The sequence below is a fragment of the Acinonyx jubatus genome, chromosome C1, assembly GCF_027475565.1.
Source record: "Acinonyx jubatus isolate Ajub_Pintada_27869175 chromosome C1, VMU_Ajub_asm_v1.0, whole genome shotgun sequence".
NCBI classification, from domain to species: Eukaryota; Metazoa; Chordata; class Mammalia; order Carnivora; family Felidae; genus Acinonyx; species Acinonyx jubatus.
In genome coordinates, this window is record NC_069381.1 from 163985832 (window position 1) to 164004237 (window position 18406).

Sequence of the window (18406 nt, forward strand, 5' to 3'; positions counted from 1 at the left end):
CGGCAAAATAAATGAGCAACACAGAATTGGCATGCCCATGAAAGAAGACATGCAATTAAAGAAGCCTCAAGGAAAGACAAGGTTATTTATGAAGATGGAATTAAGTACCTGCTGGTGGTGGAGATTCTTCTCTTTGAGTAACAATGGTTATTTTTTCTTCTGTGACAACCCTCTTCTGTACTTCAGGAACTTGAAAAGACATGAATTTTTAGAAATGAATTTATATTTTCCCAAGTAGCTAATTTACAGCTATTTTGTAAAAGAGTAGGCAGGTGGACAGGCACTTCTGTTGAATTATTACTCACACCATAAAACACTCATTTTGAATTAAAGTAACTCAACACATAAGGAAACACAAAAGTGTTTTGTACTCAAGACATAAAAATAGGGCTCCTTTACCACGCAAGACACTGTACCTTTAGCTGGTGGAACTTCCTTTTTCTTTGCGACAGGAACAGGAATCTTTTCTTCAGGGACTGGTTTCTTTGGCACCTCTGGGACTTAAAGTTTTTTAAACAGAACATTAGTTCAGACATATACCACTTTTATGAATGGACATAGGCACATACACAAATCTTTAGTAGTTAATTAACGTTATAGAGTTTCGATGTATTGGCAAAATAACACAGAAAATTAGACTATAATGTTACAAAGGTCATGATGTGATAAATGCCACAAGTAGTGTTACAGAAGCATTCAAGCAATTAAAAGTGAGTTATATACACAAAAAGATATGTACATAACTTATTTACATATCGGTATGCTTTTGATAAAACAAACCAGTGACTACACAAACAATATAGTGTGTAGATACAGAATATAGCAAAGTGTCGTGATGTTTTGTATGGAGAAATGGAATCCATAATGACAATGGAGTTAATTTATCTAAGACTATCTTAGACTAAGACATATTTAGAATAATTGTATCTACATGTTAGCATTTTTTCCCCATCTCTCTTCTGATTTTGTTTGTTTTTGATGCAACCGTAATGTATTGAAAAATCAGGAAACACTCATTCTAGAGTAAATTGGCTTCTCCATCTGATATCCATGTGTCAATGGCTTTGGGAGCTCTGTGTGTGAAATTTTGTGGGTATGTGCATATATTCTTTTCTCTAAGAGGCTTCACTGTTTTCAAAAGGATCTCTGACCCAAAAAGGTTAACAACAGTTTAGTTTGTCTAAGTGTTGATGGTGTGGAATTTTTAACCAGCAGATGACTTTTATTTTAACAGGATGCATTACCAGCAATAATTGTTTCCATTTCAAACAGGATAGCAGTTTTTGTGAACTCCTGCACTTCTCTACTTGCATTTGTAACATCTCGATGTAATTATACAGATACACATTTCTGTCTGTATATATTATCTATATATGGGTGTTTATGCATATCTATATACGTTACTATGTGTATTTATTTCAATGGTGAGACATGTCTCTGTGTCTCCTTCAGGAGTGATCAAGTGGCTTTGGTATGAGTATTGGTTTTAGTAATATGATCTTTTAATATATTTTATCTTCATATACTCATTATATTTTAATGATTAGATAATCAGAAATCATTTTACAAATCATTCGATTAAAAAAAAAAAGACCCAGAATTCTGAAACAGTCAAGAGTTTGAGAAAGAGGAGAAACAGATTTGATTCAGGAAGAAACTGGACAATGGAAGTCAGGCAAAATGGGAACATGATGATTTCAGTAAGCCTAAATTGGATGCTACTGAATTCTTGCTGAATCTCTCTGTAACAGACCAGATGTGTGCAGTCTGTAGTTTCACTGCATCCATAAAGTCTGTCTTATACCACCACCCGCCCCCACAAAACAAACCAAATTCAAAAGCAAAGTAAAGGATTAGCACATCAAATCCAAACATACCTAGACCAAAAGGCCTCTGACTAGGTAATAGATAATCGTAACATTTATGGCAAATACTGACATTCAATTAAAGTCGGGAAACACGGTGAAAGTACATGTCGAAAATCAATGTTTCCCACTATTCTAGACTCACCACTATGGACTTTTCAGAAGAGTGACAGTTACTAGCAGCATTGTACAATATTTGTCTAGTTAATATTCAGTTCTGCCAAACACCGTCAGAAGGTTGCTACTCTTTGTCTCTCATTATAACTCATGGAAGTGTTTTGTATTAAGAAAAACATCCCATATATAAGGGGTGAAAGAGTTTTTCTTCCAAACACGCCTGCTGAATACGAGTTTCACAAAATTTCTTCTTTCTCTGAGACAGGAAAGATATTAAAAATTTAAGACAGCAGTTTGACATAGTTACTTCTTTTAAGAACACTTTGGTGATGTCTTTGGGATGTTCAGTGTCATAAATAATGCATGCCAAGAGTACAGCCCTGGAAGGTGGTAAACAAATGAAAAACACGAGGGGCATCTAAAAGACACAAAATACTAAGACAGCATAGCATGCGGTTGAAGACCACATAAAACAAAAGACTGGCATTTGAGGCAAAGGGTTGCCCCATGATCAGTTCTGGTGTACCTTTTGGGGGAGCAGCAGGTTCCTTTTTGGGTACAGGAACGGGCTTTTTCTCCTCTGGCACAGGTTTCTTGGGAACTTCAGGAACTTTAAAGATACCATTGTTGAAACAATGTTGAGAATTGTCTCCTTCTGAGACATTTAAGATTATACTAAAGCATAAATCATCAGTAAGAGTGTAAGAATTTAGGAAGTAATTAAACATGCTCTACTTGTGGTAGAAATGTATGCTAAATAAATCAGTACCATAGAGACACTACATACATTCCATGAAACAAAGACCCAGTTAGTATGGTCTAAATGTTACTGATACTCGTATAATATATTACCACAATTAATGAAATAAACATACACAGAACTAAATACATTACAAATGGTTGACAGATGCTGTTTCGTTAATACACAGATCCCATAGAAAAAGATACAAAAAAAAAAAAAAGACAGACATGGAGAAATTTTTTTCCCAAAATATTATTCTACCTTTGGCTGGTGGGGGCTCCACCTTTTTAGGAACGGGAACAGCAACCACTTCTTCTGGGACTGGTTTCTTAGGTGGCTCAGGGACTTTAAAAAAGAGTGCCATTTTTGAGAAATCTTGTGTTTTTACAACAAGGTATATGTGGTTGCAAGGCAGTGTTAAAATAACGTGTAGACATTTCTCTTTTATGACAAACGAATGCAAGAAACTTCTACGTGAGAAACGAGTGTGAAGGGAACTGAAAATGTGGCTGTTAGTCACCTTCGACTGGACTGCAGGAGCCTCCACTTTCCTAGAAAGTGCCCCAGATGCCAGTCTTAGAAACTTTACATGTACAAAGTGACTGCATTATAACGATTGCATTAGATTATCTTAAATAGTTTTTGTATCCTAAATATGTAACGATTTGGGGAGGGGGTGTGGGGGAAGGGGAGCCCTAATTTGTAGCAGCTGCCATTTTCCAATTTCTGTGATGGTGTAAACACTCCCTCCCTGGCTACTGAGCATGGTGACATTGTAATGGACTTGGGAAGAGATGTGCAGTTGCCTACCGCAATCCAGTACTTCGACTATGTAGGCACAATAGATGGAAACAACCTCAGAGACAGAAATAATAATAATAAAGTGCAGTAAAAGTGGAAGCAGAGAGTTTTAACTATGATCATGGTTTTTAATATAATTTGTTTAATTGTAAGTTCATATAGTTTAACTTTCAGTCATGGAGGTATTGCACACTGGGTCGCAGCATCCCTGAAACTTAACCATCAGCTCTGGGGGAGTTGGCATGAGCTGGCTCCAGGACATCAAATCTCTATTTCCAAAAAGCTGGTCGCTAGATTGTAAGGTCTCTGAAGCAGAGAACAGAGTTTCCATTTATGCTCATTCCTCTCTCTTGTGTGCTCCTCATGGTCTCCCATCCCCCTGTAATGTCCATTGTACACAGTGGCCATAGGTCTGCTGACCGTGTGACCAAATCCATTATGCAATATTAACATGTCCGGATGCTTGATCTGCTATGGAAATTTTAAAAGATTTGAAACTTAGAAGGAATCACTAATACCTTTAGGTGGAGGCTCAGTCTTTTTGGAAACAGCAACATGAATTTTCTCTTCAGTAACAGTTTTCCTTTGTACCTCAGGGACTTTAAAAAAATGTACATTTTAATTACTGGTGTGCCATATTGTGGGTGGTAATTATAATTTACAAAGAATATTGAAAGACGAATTAAAACAGAGACAATGTGCAATGAAAAGATGACAGAGAGCTACAAGGAGACAGAGATGCCTATAGAATCACAAGTTAGGTAAGAAGAAGAGGGATAAAAATTCATCTGACGCCCTTCCATCTGAGCCCCCAAATTCAAATGCGCCTTATACCTGTGACTGACACTTCCTCCTCTGTGTGAGAAGCAAAGAACATCTCTTCTTCTGAAATAACCATCTTCTTTGTATGCACAGCTGGGACTTCAAAGAGAGCATTTCACATTTAGTATTTGTTTTTCTAAGACAAGATACCAGATCAAATACATAGATTACATACTCTGTGTAAGTCTTTAGATACAGAATGAATGGGTTAATATGAGAGCTTGAGAATAAAGTCAGTATTGACAAGAAAACAAATCATGTTTTGATATATAAGGACAAACAACCCATGCAGCCTTTACCAAACATTATTAAGTGGGAATCAAATAGACACAACTTCTTCACACATAATGTGGTGCTTTTCCAAATCCATTACAGTTTCTTCACATGAACAAGAGGATGGGGAATATTATATGCAATGGGATGCATTGCATAGTAAAGTTAGAAGACTATTCATTAAACAAAGCCTTCCTTAGATTAAAAAAAATTATGTAATTTTAAAGCAAAATTAGAAACAAAGGGAATGTTATTATGTCCTTAAGTTATGCATTATGTGCAACTCGACATAAAATATATACTGTATAAACATGTCTTCATGTTGGTAGTTTCAGGTTTGTGAATTGTTTAGTAATATATGTACACATATCCATAGACATAAATAAAAATGTTTAAAACTTGTAGCTGGAAAGACAAAGATGTATACCTTTCACTTCAATTACTTCTTCCTGCACTGGAGTCCGAGAAGGTTTTTGTGGAACAATCTTCTTTGAAACTTCGGGTACTTAAAAAATATGTACAGATATATTTGTATTGTGAAGAATATGGCTTTGCACAAAATTTAAAAATACTTTAGATGATTATATAAATAACTAACACGGGAACATACATCAGTAAACAGACGACGTGTGTACATGGTACTAGAAATGTTTTAAATCATAATACCTTTGGTAACTTGAACTTTCTCCTCCTCCATTCTTCGAGAAGTCTTTTCAATTTTTTCAACTACTGGCTTCTTTATAACTGCAAGCATTTTAAAGAAATTGCAGTACTTTTAGAATTTCTATTAAAATTCTCTCTTTCTCCCTATGTATCCATATATGTATGTATATATGTTTACATGCATATATAATATGTATATAATTTTAAAGAAAGAAACAAGTTTGGTACTCTGAACTTTAAGTACAAGGTTCTGTACTTCAAATATTTTGGTTATTTTTAAAAATATTTATCATGATAATCTTTTTATTATCTTTTTAAATTTTGCATTAAATAAATTAGATATTCTTAGGAAAAAAATTCGTTGATACAATAAAGCTTAGAGAAGAAGTTGTGCCTATTGGATTGAACTGGTGGTTTATACATCTTTGCCAAACAAGCCATGATAATGATGTTGATGCTCTGATCTACTTAAATAATTCTAATTACATACCTTTTGGAGGCGGTGCTTTCTTTTCAGGCACTTTTGCTGGAACTTTTCTCTCACGGGATTCTTTAACAAAAACAGGAATAAGAAGGGATGCTTAAATAGGTGAGTTCTAGTAGTTTGTATCAATTGCAAAGGAAATCAGAATATATAATCATGGAAAGTATTGTGTTTGGGATTGTTATTGGAAACACGATCTCTTGCAGCTGGATTTCGAAGCAGGATCAAGCAGAGATGCAGCAAGGTAGTGGGAGTAAACCCTGAATTTCTGCATTAGAAAATAGCACTCGTAATTCAGTAATAGGACTGAATGTTTCCGCTTATAATGTCAAAGCCTGAAAATAATTACAGAAACTTAAAGATTAAGTTTCTAAAAATTTCTAACCTTAAGACCTAAATGATCATTTCATTGATTTCATATCCATTACAGATCAGGGTAACAACATTGAAAATATGAGGAACTGAGAAGAAGGAGAACGAAAGGCGCCCAGTTGATACATACCTTCGTGAACCTCCTTTTGCACTTGAATTACTTCTTTCTCTTGGTAAGTCTCTTCCCACTCTTCCTCCCCTTCGTCATAACCTTCTTCCCTTTCATAGTATTCCTGGCCTTCCTCGAAATCTTCTTCCCATTCCTCATGAACCTCCCTTTTAGCTTCTACCTTGGTCTCCTCATAATCTTCATCTGGTTCTTCATAATAAGGTTCTTCAAATGGCTCCGTGTATGGTTCCACTTCTAGTTCGTCGTAAGGTTCTTCCAAAGATTCAATGAAAACTCTCTTCTCCTCATAGACGGCACGCTTTTTCTCATACACAGCTTCTTTTTCTTTCTGAACCTCTTTCTTTCTGGTTATGGTTTTTATCTTCACTTCTTCCGCCTTGGAGGATACATCGATAATTTCAGGAGCTAAAATGAATGAATGAATGAATGATACATCAAATGACAATATTAGCATGTTAATTATATCCATTATCCATAATTATATCCATATCCAATTACTTCATAAACCAAAGCCTGTTGTCAAACAATATCAGTGTTTGGATCTCAGCGTTATGTCGATAATTTGTCATATTTTCTGTGTGTTGAATCCATTTAAATTTTTGTTGACTATGGAACACAATAAAGAGTATCAAGATGCACTCTACTCTTAATTTGAGGATTTTTCCAGTGTGAACAAAACAGCATTCAGTAAATATCAAATGGACACACCCTCCATTGTTCTAAAGGACCTCCAGTTTGCGAAGCCCCTGGTTTCCCACAAGGATATTTTAACATTTGATCATTTAATGGAATTTATATTTAATGTTAACCTCTATTTAAGTTTCTAATTATTCTTTCAGAAACATTTCTAATTTTAAAGCTACATTTCTGATAGTTGAATATGACTCTCTTATCAGTTTTGTAAAGATGATACTTAAAATTATGTAACCAAGTCAAATAGTTGTTTTTATAACAACAGCTTAAAAAAAATGAAGGCTAACATTGTTTACGTGATCCTTAGTACTTGTGTTAACTACAACTAAAACAATAAGGATGCTGCCTCCCTTTCCACCCCTCACCACTGCTGTTTCCACTGAGGCTGCCTGCATCAACGTCGCCTCTGATTCCCTTTCTGGGATTGGAGCAATAGGAAATCGTCATTTCTAGTACTAATTTGAATATGGCAGAGGAGATGCCACAACTTTACGATCAACTAGAAGCCTCATATTTAAAAAAAGAATCCAGAGCAGAGATGCAAATCTCAGGAGTAAATAAAAATATTTAACAATATCGTTTCATTTACCTTTTGCTGGAATTAAGGCAGTAGGAGGCAGGGGCTTCTTGGCAACCTCTGGGATTTAAAAGAATAGAAAATATGTTTATCTTTAGATCATGCATTATTTAATGTTTACCAATCCTCTGCGCTTTGTTAGTCATTTGTACTATCTGTGACTACTAGACTAAATGCCTTTATAACTTCCAAATTTAGCCCACCAGAATTGCTAGGCAATGCCATATTAACAAAAATGGGGAAAGGCTGAACTCTGATTCTAGTTTAGGTCGATTTAAAACAATTTCAATGAACATGAAACATAAAGAGACTATTCAATAAGTCTAATGCCAGAAAATAAGGCGTGTTTCATTTTTTCAGTGGTTAACTATGAAGTTGAGAAAATATCCACACTTTTTGAGCTTCCTCTTATACCATAATGTTCCACAAATGGTCACTCAGGGAAACATCTCTGGGAATGGTGCCTTGTGCTCCTGGACTCTCCTTCCTTCAGGAGGACTTCCTTACTCTAATCTTGGTTAAATAGGTAAAACTATTTGCTTCAATTTAGTTATCTAGTCTCCCTCCTAAAACACTTCCAGGATTTGGTACAAATGGAAGTAACTGAATTGATCCTCCTTCAAAAAGTGTTTTATTTTTCTTCAGGGACTGGCAGCAAGATGAGCCAGGAAGGGTTGTGAGTTGGGCTGGAACAGCCACTGAAATTGGCATCAGTCCTTGGCCTTCTATCGGTACAACTGACTCCACAGCAGCCATGGGGCTGGAGGTGCCATCCAGCAATAACAAGAGCTCTGGTGCTACTGCTGTGTGCCATGGACAGACACAGGCACAGGTGGACAGGGAAGAAAAAAAGGAGAAAGTAGAAAGTTGACGAAAAGAAAGTGAGGACTGAGTTCAATCAAGAAGAGGGCGTGAGTGAGGGAAGGCAGAGGTTCCATTTTGTGAATTCAAACTCTCACCTTCCTCAGCCTCCACTATTTGGCATTAAAAATTGTTAACCAGGAGAAAAGCAGTAACATTCAATTTTGATTAATTAATTATAATACCTGTAGGTGCCTCTTCTTTGGGCTTTGCAACAACTTTTTTGGCATCTTTCTTCACAGCTTTTTTGGTCACTAAAAAAAGAATGTCAGAGGTAAACAAGTAAAATGTTTCCAGGCTTTGATGGTAATGAGATCTTGCAACATTATTGCAAGATACCTTGTTTAAGAAAGGTCTTGTGCTAGAATGCGGAACATGTTTTTTGGATGGAGATAGAATATGTAGGGTGATTTTATGCCTGTCTACAGTTCAAGTTTTCAAAACACCGAGCCCATGAACCTGTGATACCATAAATAGAAAAGGTCCACATTTTCTCTTTGTTTCACTTAGATAAGAGCACTTTAAATTTGTCAGAAAGAAGAACAAGTGAATTAGTAAAATTAAAAGTCCTATCTATGATACTGTAGTAGTATTCTTTGTTGTTGCTGACATTATACTTTGATCATGGCCCTTACTCATAACTTGACTACAGCTTTTGATATTCATGAATAACACAGTTTTTAACTTTTAAAATAAGGTCTCATATTTTAGTGGGTAGTCAAACTTAGCCATGTTGACAGTATCATTCCAAGACTCATTCATTAAGATATGATTATTATTTCTGACAACACATGTAAATGGAAATTTAATTTATGATTTTTAATTCTTGTTCTTCTTTGCTCTCAGAAGTAGATGAAATATACTTAACTATTCATATAAGTTATAAAAATGCTTTTGTTATTGAGATGGATTCGTCACAAAACTGGAAGTTTTTCATTTTTTGTTTGTCTACTATAGTTTCCCTGAGGCTGGCTGAAAACTAGCTCAACGTCTTGACACCAATGGTAGCAGATATTAGGGGACTAGCATGCCAAACCCTGGAAACTGCTACACAAAAATCTGACTATGGAAATATCTGGTTTTGACATGCAGATTTTTTTCCTGATGCGAGAATTCTGACAGCAATTCTCAACTTTCAGAACTCTAGAAAGTCCCAGGAAGTCTGCTGACTGATTTAGTTGAATAGCTTGGGGGACAAATAGCATAATTTGTCTATTGAAGTATTTGAAAAGGGAAATTCCCTGACATACTCAAGAGCTCTTTATTGGTTAACTCATTCCTTAGCTAAGGAAAAAAGAAATCAAATATATCAAAGATGTTCTAAGTCATATTTTTGTAACAAAACAGCAAATTTTAAAAAGGCGTTAACATTGTAATTGAGAAAAAAATACAAACTATAATTTGCAACATGACCATAAACTAGTATGGGTTATCCTCAGGAACTTCACTAGAAATTAATTCCATTATACACACACACACACACACACACACACACACGTATACACGTGTATATATACATATACATATATACATACGGTATATACATATACACATGTATATATGTGTATATATATACATGTATATACATGATGTATATTATATAATGTATATATGTATATATACATATACTATATAAAATATATTGTACATATATATACATATATAATAAGAAACATGAAATCAATTTGCCATTAATGTTTAAGTGATTCCATTAAGATAAAATATTTTAATATCAAGCACTGCATTTGGTTTGATGGTTTTCATAGTTTTAATCATATGTCTGTCTTACACATATTTAAAGTATTGAAAGTAAATAATTTACATTTTGAAAGGCAATTCAACCTGTTGACCACTAGAGGGCCAACATGTTGCATTTGACAACATTTTCCAGGTCTGCAATAATTAATTATATACTTTGACATTTAGGTAGATAACATAAAATACCTTCAATGCGTTTTGCTGGTGGTTTCTTTTCTTCAGGTGTTGGTAGCAACAGAGGAATAGGAGGAACAACCGTAGGAGGGATTTCTGAAGAAAAGAAATGCCATCATCATGGTTTGGTTTTTTATTTGGTGTGAAGTATAATGAAAAGTCTGATTCATTACTTTCAGTACTCAAAGGTGTTATACTATAAATTAATCAACCAGAGAAAATAAAAATAGCATGTATTTATAATTGTTACTACTCTTCTGCTTTGATTTTTAAATATACAGTGAAGAATATGATGTGTTCTGGCTTTCTGCTGTGGTTTGGCATCGCTAATTTCCTAATGGTAGAAAATTGTTGCTGCAAGCCCAGGGGTCGTGGTGTTGGGTCTTACCTTCTGGAGGGACTGCTCTGATAGGCATGGTTGGGATTGGAACCCTGGAGTCAGGAATATCTGAAAAGGAACATTTAATGATCAGCATCGAGGGATTGAAACAACACATATTTATTAGACAACTAAGATGTGTTTGTCAGGCATTTCCAACAGCAGAATCTAATCTACAGACACCTGTATATAGAATCTAATATAGAGAGATATTAGAATTCTTTTGTAAGTAACCACATAGGCAGGTTGATTCCCTGTGAAAACTGGTTTTGTTCTATGGCCACACAATTTTGGCATGATCCTAGATACCAGCTAAATGAGACCTTATTATCTCTAATTTCCCAAGCTCACAAAGCCTAACATTTATCTTATTTCCTGAAAATAATTTTACTGAATAATACTGGACTAAAAAAATAAACGATGTATTTAGACTTTTCAGTTTGGCTTCTATCATTTACAAAATTATGTTGAATATATGGTGAACAAGGGTTGATTTCTTTTCTTTTCTTTCTTTCTTTTTTTTTTTTTTTTAACTTACCAGGAGGCTTCATCTCAAGTTTGATTTCTGCAAAAGAAAAAAAAATGACATTTTTGTATTTAGAATCATCTGGGCAGGCTTCTTTGTTTCAAAGACTGCAGTGTGACTTTCATGGGGTGTTTTCTGACCTTTAGTTGTTAGGTACAGTTCAGCTGTGCTTCTGGCTTCACCTCTTGGTTCCAGTCGAGCAATTACCGAATAGACACCTAAGGAGAAGAATCATCAAACTTTGTTTTCTGGTGTTTGTAAATTACCCTTCTTTATTTAAATACAGGATTTAATTTGAATTTATTTATGTATATTGAGATATAATTCTCTTTCCTTAAAAAGTATTCTATATAAAATTACAGAGTGTAAGTGTAAATTTGGGTACAAGTATATAAAACGGACAAGATTTAAATGATATATTCACAAGGACCCTGTGAACTGAATTACCTTCATCATCTGGGGTCACATTGTGGATGGTCATATAATGGCAGCGACCATCATTCCTGAAGTTGTATTTCTGGCTCTCAGTCAGTTCTGTTGGTCCTTTATACCATGTTACAATGGCATCATCAAAGGACACTTCACATTCGAAGGTGGCAGACTGATGCTCACTCACCACAATGTTCTGTATGCGTTTCGTAAACTGAATTGGTTCAGCTGCACAAAGAGGAGTCAAAGTTAGATTGTACAGGGAGGAAGTTTTTGTAGTCTCCTTTCTCCTCAGACAGTTAAACTCTCCATCTTTGTCTCCAATTGGAATATAACAAAGGCCGAAAATGTAAAACAAAAAAGAAAGAGCTCTTGTCTGCATCAGTAACAAAAAATTATCCCAATACTTAAGTGTATTCCTTCAAGACCAGTGTAGGAAAGTATAAAGAAATCCCTGAGAGTCCTTAAAATATTTGCACAAAGGCAACAGTCAAAGGTGCTTATAACCCAAAAGTCAAATTAAACTTTAAAATGTTAGTGAAATTTGGGTTCAAAATAAAGGGAACATAAACTTAACTTTACTCTGTAATTTATTCTCCTTTGAAATTCTATCTTCTGTAAAAATAATCTTGCTATTCAGGACCTAGAATTGTTTATTATCTACTATGTTATAACTTTCCTTGTGAAATAATGTAAACTCAGTAGGAAGTCTGGACTTTAAAATTTCACAAGATTCATTTATCAGATTCTGAAACCTGCTTGTAAGCACCTGTGGACATACACAAAGGAGTCAATCCATGGGAATTGCAGGCATGGTTAGTAGGAGAATGGGCTGGAGTAGGCGGTCCTTCTGCAAAATTTTATTTGGAAGTCTGGAATTCAATGTATAACAGTATCAAGAACATCTTCGACATCATAAGTACTCTGGTAAGCTTTTCTTTTCTTTTTTTTTTGAGGGATCATATAAGAATGCAATTATTTAAAAAATGATAAGTGGTTTCAACTGGATCCTTTAAATTGAAAATAAGAAAATTTTTTGAGCTTTAAAATACAACCAGGCATTAATACCCCTTTAAAGCAAGTCAGAGAAATCGAAAAGTCATATAGTTGTATTTCAACAACTATGAGTGGGCATCAACTGGAAGTAGATGCTATCATTATAGCCAAAATGTTGTTCAATAGAACCCCAGGGTGTCTTCGGATAGTGCATACAGTCAAAGGATTGGGAAATGAATACTGCTGCTCCTAAATCCTCAGATTTCACTTTATTTCAGAGATTTAGAATATTGGAATATAATCCTCACATGAAATAATTATTTTTGAAAAATAGCTGCTAATCACACACCCCATATGTTGTTAATTTTATCTAATAGGTAGATTTAAATTAATTTCTATAAACGAAACATCAACTCATAGCCAAGATCTTTTAGATACAGCTATGAAATCTGGTCATGTCTGTGATTTCTTTCTTAGAATAAGAATCACAGATGTGAGAATTATGGAAACTGGTAAAATTATAAAGACTTGTTGAATTTTGCAGAATTATTTAGAATTTAAATAACTGTTAGAAAGTCATGTCTTAGTTTAGACTGGTATCCGCCTTTGATCCAAAACTACGCAAAGGAATTGGCATTTGTGTGACTATTTCCCTTTTGGTTTCATGTGAATTTTGAGATGTGAGTGAATGCTGTGAGTACGTGTTGGGAAATGAGAACACAAGCACTTTGGAATATGCGCAATGGCAGGGTGACAGCAAGCATCAGGGGTCCCATACGGCTGCCAATGACCTGTGCTGAAAGAGTCCAGCCATAGTCTTTCACCCACCTTCAATTCTGAGCTCTGCTGAAGTTTCAAGGTCTTCATATTTGCAGGTGTACTTGCCCTGGTCTTCTGCTCGCACGTCAGCAATGGTCAGTTTATGCACTTTGTGTTCCACTTCTGTCTTATGTCTACCTTGGGGTTTAAGGATTCTGCCATTTCTGAACCATTCAGATTTTACGTTTGGCACAGAAAACTGGCATGTCATGGTGCATGTCTGGCCTTCTTTCAAAGTAACATCCTGAAGATGCCGCTCCCAAGCAGGCTCTGTTGGAGTGACACAAAAAACATTTTGTTCAATACCACATGCAGATGTGCTCGATAGTGAATTAATCTCACAAGTTTTTTTTTTTAATACGATGATTTTTACTTACCAATTACAGTTAGTTTAGCACTAGCAATGTGTGGACCACACACCAGTCTATAATTGCCCTGATCTTTAAGTTGACAGTTTTTGACTCTGAGTGTATGTCGATCACCATCAATACTTATTTCAAATTTATCACTGGGTTCCAGTTTTTCAGTCCCTTTGTACCATGAAAGCTTGATCTCTGGATAATTAATCTTAATGTCAATTTCAAACACAGCATCATCATCTTTCAAAACTGTCTGATTCTCAATATCCTTGATCAGAGTGACAGGCTAGGAGAATAAAGAATTGACACATGTTAGTCACTCCTTTCCTTATAATCCTGAATAATAACCTGTTCACTGTGTTATCATCATAACTCATTTTACCTCTGTCTGTGACAGCCTTTGCTGAATAAATGATACAAGTTCCTCAAATTCCTTTTCATCCTTCTCTGACTTCTCTATTTCCTCAATTTCCTGAGGAGGAAAAAGTTTAAGTATTACATATGGAAAAAATGTGAATTCGAGGATACATGATTCTACTCAGCTTCCACTCTTGATGCTGTTTAGGTTATACTAAGTGATCTTATACAGTTGTAGGGCTCTGGAAATTCAAAGGGGATATATTAGATGTTTCAAATATAATTTTTTAAATCTGTATTTTTTAATGTTTATTTTTGAGACAGAGAGAGACAGAGCATGAGTGGGGGAGGGGCAGAGAGAGAGACACACACACACACAGAATCCCAAGCAGGCTCCAGGCTCTGAGCTGTCAGCACAGAGCCCCATGCGGGGCTCAAACTCGTCAACCCCGAGATGATGACCTGAGCCGAAGTCGGAAGCTCAAACGACTGAGCCACCCAGGCGCCCCCCAAATATAAATTTTTAAGATGATGCTATATACAAAAGAGCATACCAATCTATGGGTCTCTTCTTCTTGACTTTGCTTTAGTATTTCAAATGCTTGAAGAAGACCCCGGAAGTCAGTGATTCCATACATCCGGGCATATTTTTCATATTCTTTAGGATCAACATTTTTGAGAAGTTCCATGATATCGATTTCCTCTTCTTCTCCAGGTCCTTTCTTTAAGATTGGAGTCCTAAATGAAATCAGAAATACACATAAATCACCTGTCTTCTACTTATTTTGAATTGACTATCATTTAAAGATTATAAATGTCAGTAAGGTTCTTTTCCCCTTCACAAAGACATAGTGCTATGTCCTTTATTCAAGAAATATTAGTCTTTCAGGGGCACCTGGGTGGCTCAGTCGGTTAAACATCTGACTTTGGCTCTAGAAAACAATTCAGAACATGAGAAATAATACGTAGAAATAAAAATGTCATATCTAGATGCATACACACTTCTCTGTAGACCATTTCCTTTGTTCAAAATTTTAATAAAACTTCACTTTATTCTCAGAACTTTCTCATGATCATCCAGAAATTGATCTTAATGAGCCACTAACTTATGCCCAAATACTGGATGTTTGCTTATATGTTTTTGTGAGAATGTCTGTGTGCTTATGTTCTTACATGATCTGAATCTTGGAGGGAATGGTCCGTACCTCTTGAGAGATCTCTTTTGTGAATGGAAATTTACTGTGCATGTTTGTTTTTTTTTAATTGAACTTACTTTTTCAGCATTGCTCTAAGATCTCCTTCAATCTTCTCTTGTTTCTTCCTTTCATCCACCTGTAGGTTAACATTACTTTCAATTTCACCATGTTTATTAAATGCGACACATCTGTACAATCCAGAATCCGTTTTTGTGGTGTCTCTAATCTCCAACTTTGCTTCATCGCCTTTCTGGTGGATAAAAATGCGACCCCCTTGGTTCAGTTGTCTCCATTTCCCTTTTGTCCATTTAACATTTGGAATTGGATCACCTCCAACTTTTGCAATGAATGTTGCAGTGGTTTCTAAGGAAGAATGAAAGCAAATGAATAAAGACCTTAATTTTCCCAAATCAGTTCTTGCAGATTTAAATTGGTGGCAAAATGTACAGGGTAGACAACAATGCACTTTTCACGAAGTACTTACTTTCTACAACTCTGATACTCTGAGGTTCTGACACAAAGAAGAGTTTCCCATCTACTGCTGCTTTCTTAGCCACAGGGACTGCGGCTGGTTTGTCTGAAAGACATATTTACATGTTTTGTTATTACAATTACATTAAAATTGGAATAGATGATTCCGTTGTAAAATAAGCTTTAGGAATTTGGCCATGTCAAAGATATCATTCACTCTAGGACTCTAATGAGAGTATAAGAGTGGGTTATGGGAGATACAGCAATTTTATAAGCATTTATAACTAGTATAACTAGCTATAGCTCTCACATACAGGTTGAATGACAATTATAATATCAGTATCAAATTTTATATTTCTATGCTTGGCTTTATTATATAGATTTCCTCCAGGACTATGACATCAGACTACTTCATGTTACATTATTATAGCATAATTTTTGGAACTTAATTATACATTCTTGGATACAGTAAAAAAGGTACAAGAAAGAGGATGGTGAACTGGGGTAATTTCAGACAATTTGTGTTGAAATCATTTTCACTGAATTCTCTAATACTTCAGTCATAATAAGGGGGCTATAACTGCAAGTGAGCAAGAACTGATGTTTCTAAAAATTGGATTCCATTCTTATTTAAGTTGTAATAAGAAAATAAATGTGACCAGTCATTGACTTGGTCTGAATAATACTTCGGAGGTATCTGTACCTTTAATGGTCACTTTTGATTTTGAAGTGTCGCTTCCAGCCACATTTGAAGCTTTACACACATAATCTCCTGAATCTGCTTTAGTCACGTCCTTAAGTTCCAGTACTGCGGTGCCATTAGCAAAGCTGAAGCTGCATCTGTCTGAAGGCTTTATTTCCCTTCCAGCCTTCAGCCACTGGATCCTGATCGGCTCTGATCCACGAACATGGCAACTGAGCTGCACAAATTCTCCCTCACTTGCTGTGACTGGAGTAAGGTGCTGATCAAACACAGGCGCTTTCTTAGGTTCTGGAATTGAAAAGATATTTAAAAAAAATGTTTATTTATATATTTTTGAGAGGGAGGGGCGGGGCAGAGAGAGGGAGAAAGAGCATCCCAAGCAGGCTCCACCCTTTTAGTGCAGAGCCTGATGCAGGGCTCGAACTCACAAACCATGAGATCATGACCAGAGCCAAAATCAAGAGTAAGATGCTTATACAACTGAGCCACCCAGGCATCCAAGGGACTATTTTTAAACATAAAGGGAACATAAAAGCCAAAAAAAATTGAATTTCAGAAAAGAGATAAGTTTTGTCTCTAACAGGCAATACTGGTTGTGGTAGTAGAACTGAACCAAAAACTGAATCAAGGTTGATTACTTCCTGAAGGCAATAGCTACATTGGTTAGATTTTTTTTAAAGACAAAGGTTTCAAAATAAGCAAAGAGTAGATGCCATGTTGCTCATAAATCATGTAAGCATCTGTGTCCTGATTAAGCACTGCAAACATTGCAACTGGCAGTTCCTATAAACTTCTGTGCCATATAGCACACAATTGATTCTCTCCAACCTGCATATATCTGCATTTTTGCCAAACCCTCAAGACTAAGGGCCTACTGGGGAATTCTCCTCATCTAGAGGAGCAGTTCTTGCTGTCCTCTGGGAAGGAAAGCCAACATTTTAGTAATCCATGAGCCCATATTGTAATACGTGATTATCTGTGACTTTCATCTTTAGTTGTTAAATGCAGCTATAGTAGCATTTAAAATCCAGTCTTTGCCCAAAGGAAACAGCAGCTGAAGCTCAGTCAACTGAAAACCAATGAAGAATACACAAGTAACGTGATAGGAAGGCCATGTCCAACTCAGTGTTATATAATGATTTTATTCAGTGATTCTGAGAAATATTAAAATAAGGCAATATTCATGATTGTAATGATTAAAACTTCTGACGTCTACGTAAAAAATTTTTTATTTCTACAAAGAAATAGCCTCTGAATTCTATAGAAAGTACTTATCTACTTAATAACCACCAGGGATGCAAATCATAAATATAAGACACTGCTAAGGATACGTTTTTTTTTTGTTTTATTAAACATATTTTAAAACTAAATGCACTTAAGTTCTGTTCAATGTGTGTATTTTAAGTTAAGACAACTCAATGATATTAGCCTATTAGTGATATTAACCTATTACTTGTGCACGTACCCTGAAATGGCATGCTATGTCATCAGAGCTGGTAATCAAACTCCCAGCTACTCTAGGAAGTTGGCTTGTAAAGTGATTTTGATGATTCTACATCAGACTCATCTGGATGAAGCCATTATGGTCAGAGGATCAGATAAAAAAGACCTCCTTAAATGATACACTCTATTTCTTTGCCTCAAGCTATGACTGTATATTTAAATACATCTTCCATAATGATATGCAGCATCTTTTAAGTCATCTTTGTTTTTTCCTTTTCAAGCAAATTTTACTCTTTTGTCTGGGATTAATATTCATTTACAGGCTAAAAGCTTTGGGCAATATATGTCAAACAATAATCCTTTAGCAATGGAAAAGAGAATGTTTTAGAGTGTGAT

The 18406-nt window shown here is 35.5% G+C and overlaps 1 protein-coding gene across 50 annotated transcripts in view; it reads right to left on the reverse strand.

The window, feature by feature from the left end:
• The window catches only part of TTN (titin), a 275212-nt gene that overhangs the window by 156635 nt on the left and 100171 nt on the right, over positions 1–18406 (reverse strand). For 43 of the 50 annotated variants that reach the window (XM_053215372.1, XM_053215354.1, XM_053215355.1 and 40 more), the window contains 24 exons: positions 16568–16855; positions 15878–15970; positions 15471–15756; positions 14752–14935; positions 14223–14312; positions 13859–14126; positions 13491–13751; positions 11685–11894; positions 11378–11455; positions 11250–11276; positions 10721–10780; positions 10345–10428; positions 8586–8654; positions 7552–7599; positions 6270–6674; positions 5774–5833; positions 5287–5364; positions 5048–5125; positions 4360–4446; positions 4044–4124; positions 2986–3069; positions 2509–2592; positions 417–500; positions 109–189 (listed from right to left, as the gene is read on the reverse strand). In XM_053215372.1, the coding sequence (XP_053071347.1) occupies positions 109–189; positions 417–500; positions 2509–2592; positions 2986–3069; positions 4044–4124; positions 4360–4446; positions 5048–5125; positions 5287–5364; positions 5774–5833; positions 6270–6674; positions 7552–7599; positions 8586–8654; positions 10345–10428; positions 10721–10780; positions 11250–11276; positions 11378–11455; positions 11685–11894; positions 13491–13751; positions 13859–14126; positions 14223–14312; positions 14752–14935; positions 15471–15756; positions 15878–15970; positions 16568–16855 (3168 nt within the window). The remainder of the gene's footprint in view (positions 1–108; positions 190–416; positions 501–2508; positions 2593–2985; positions 3070–4043; positions 4125–4359; positions 4447–5047; positions 5126–5286; positions 5365–5773; positions 5834–6269; positions 6675–7551; positions 7600–8585; positions 8655–10344; positions 10429–10720; positions 10781–11249; positions 11277–11377; positions 11456–11684; positions 11895–13490; positions 13752–13858; positions 14127–14222; positions 14313–14751; positions 14936–15470; positions 15757–15877; positions 15971–16567; positions 16856–18406) is intronic. The other 7 variants (XM_053215337.1, XM_053215344.1, XM_053215346.1 and 4 more) reach the window with 7 other exon arrangements.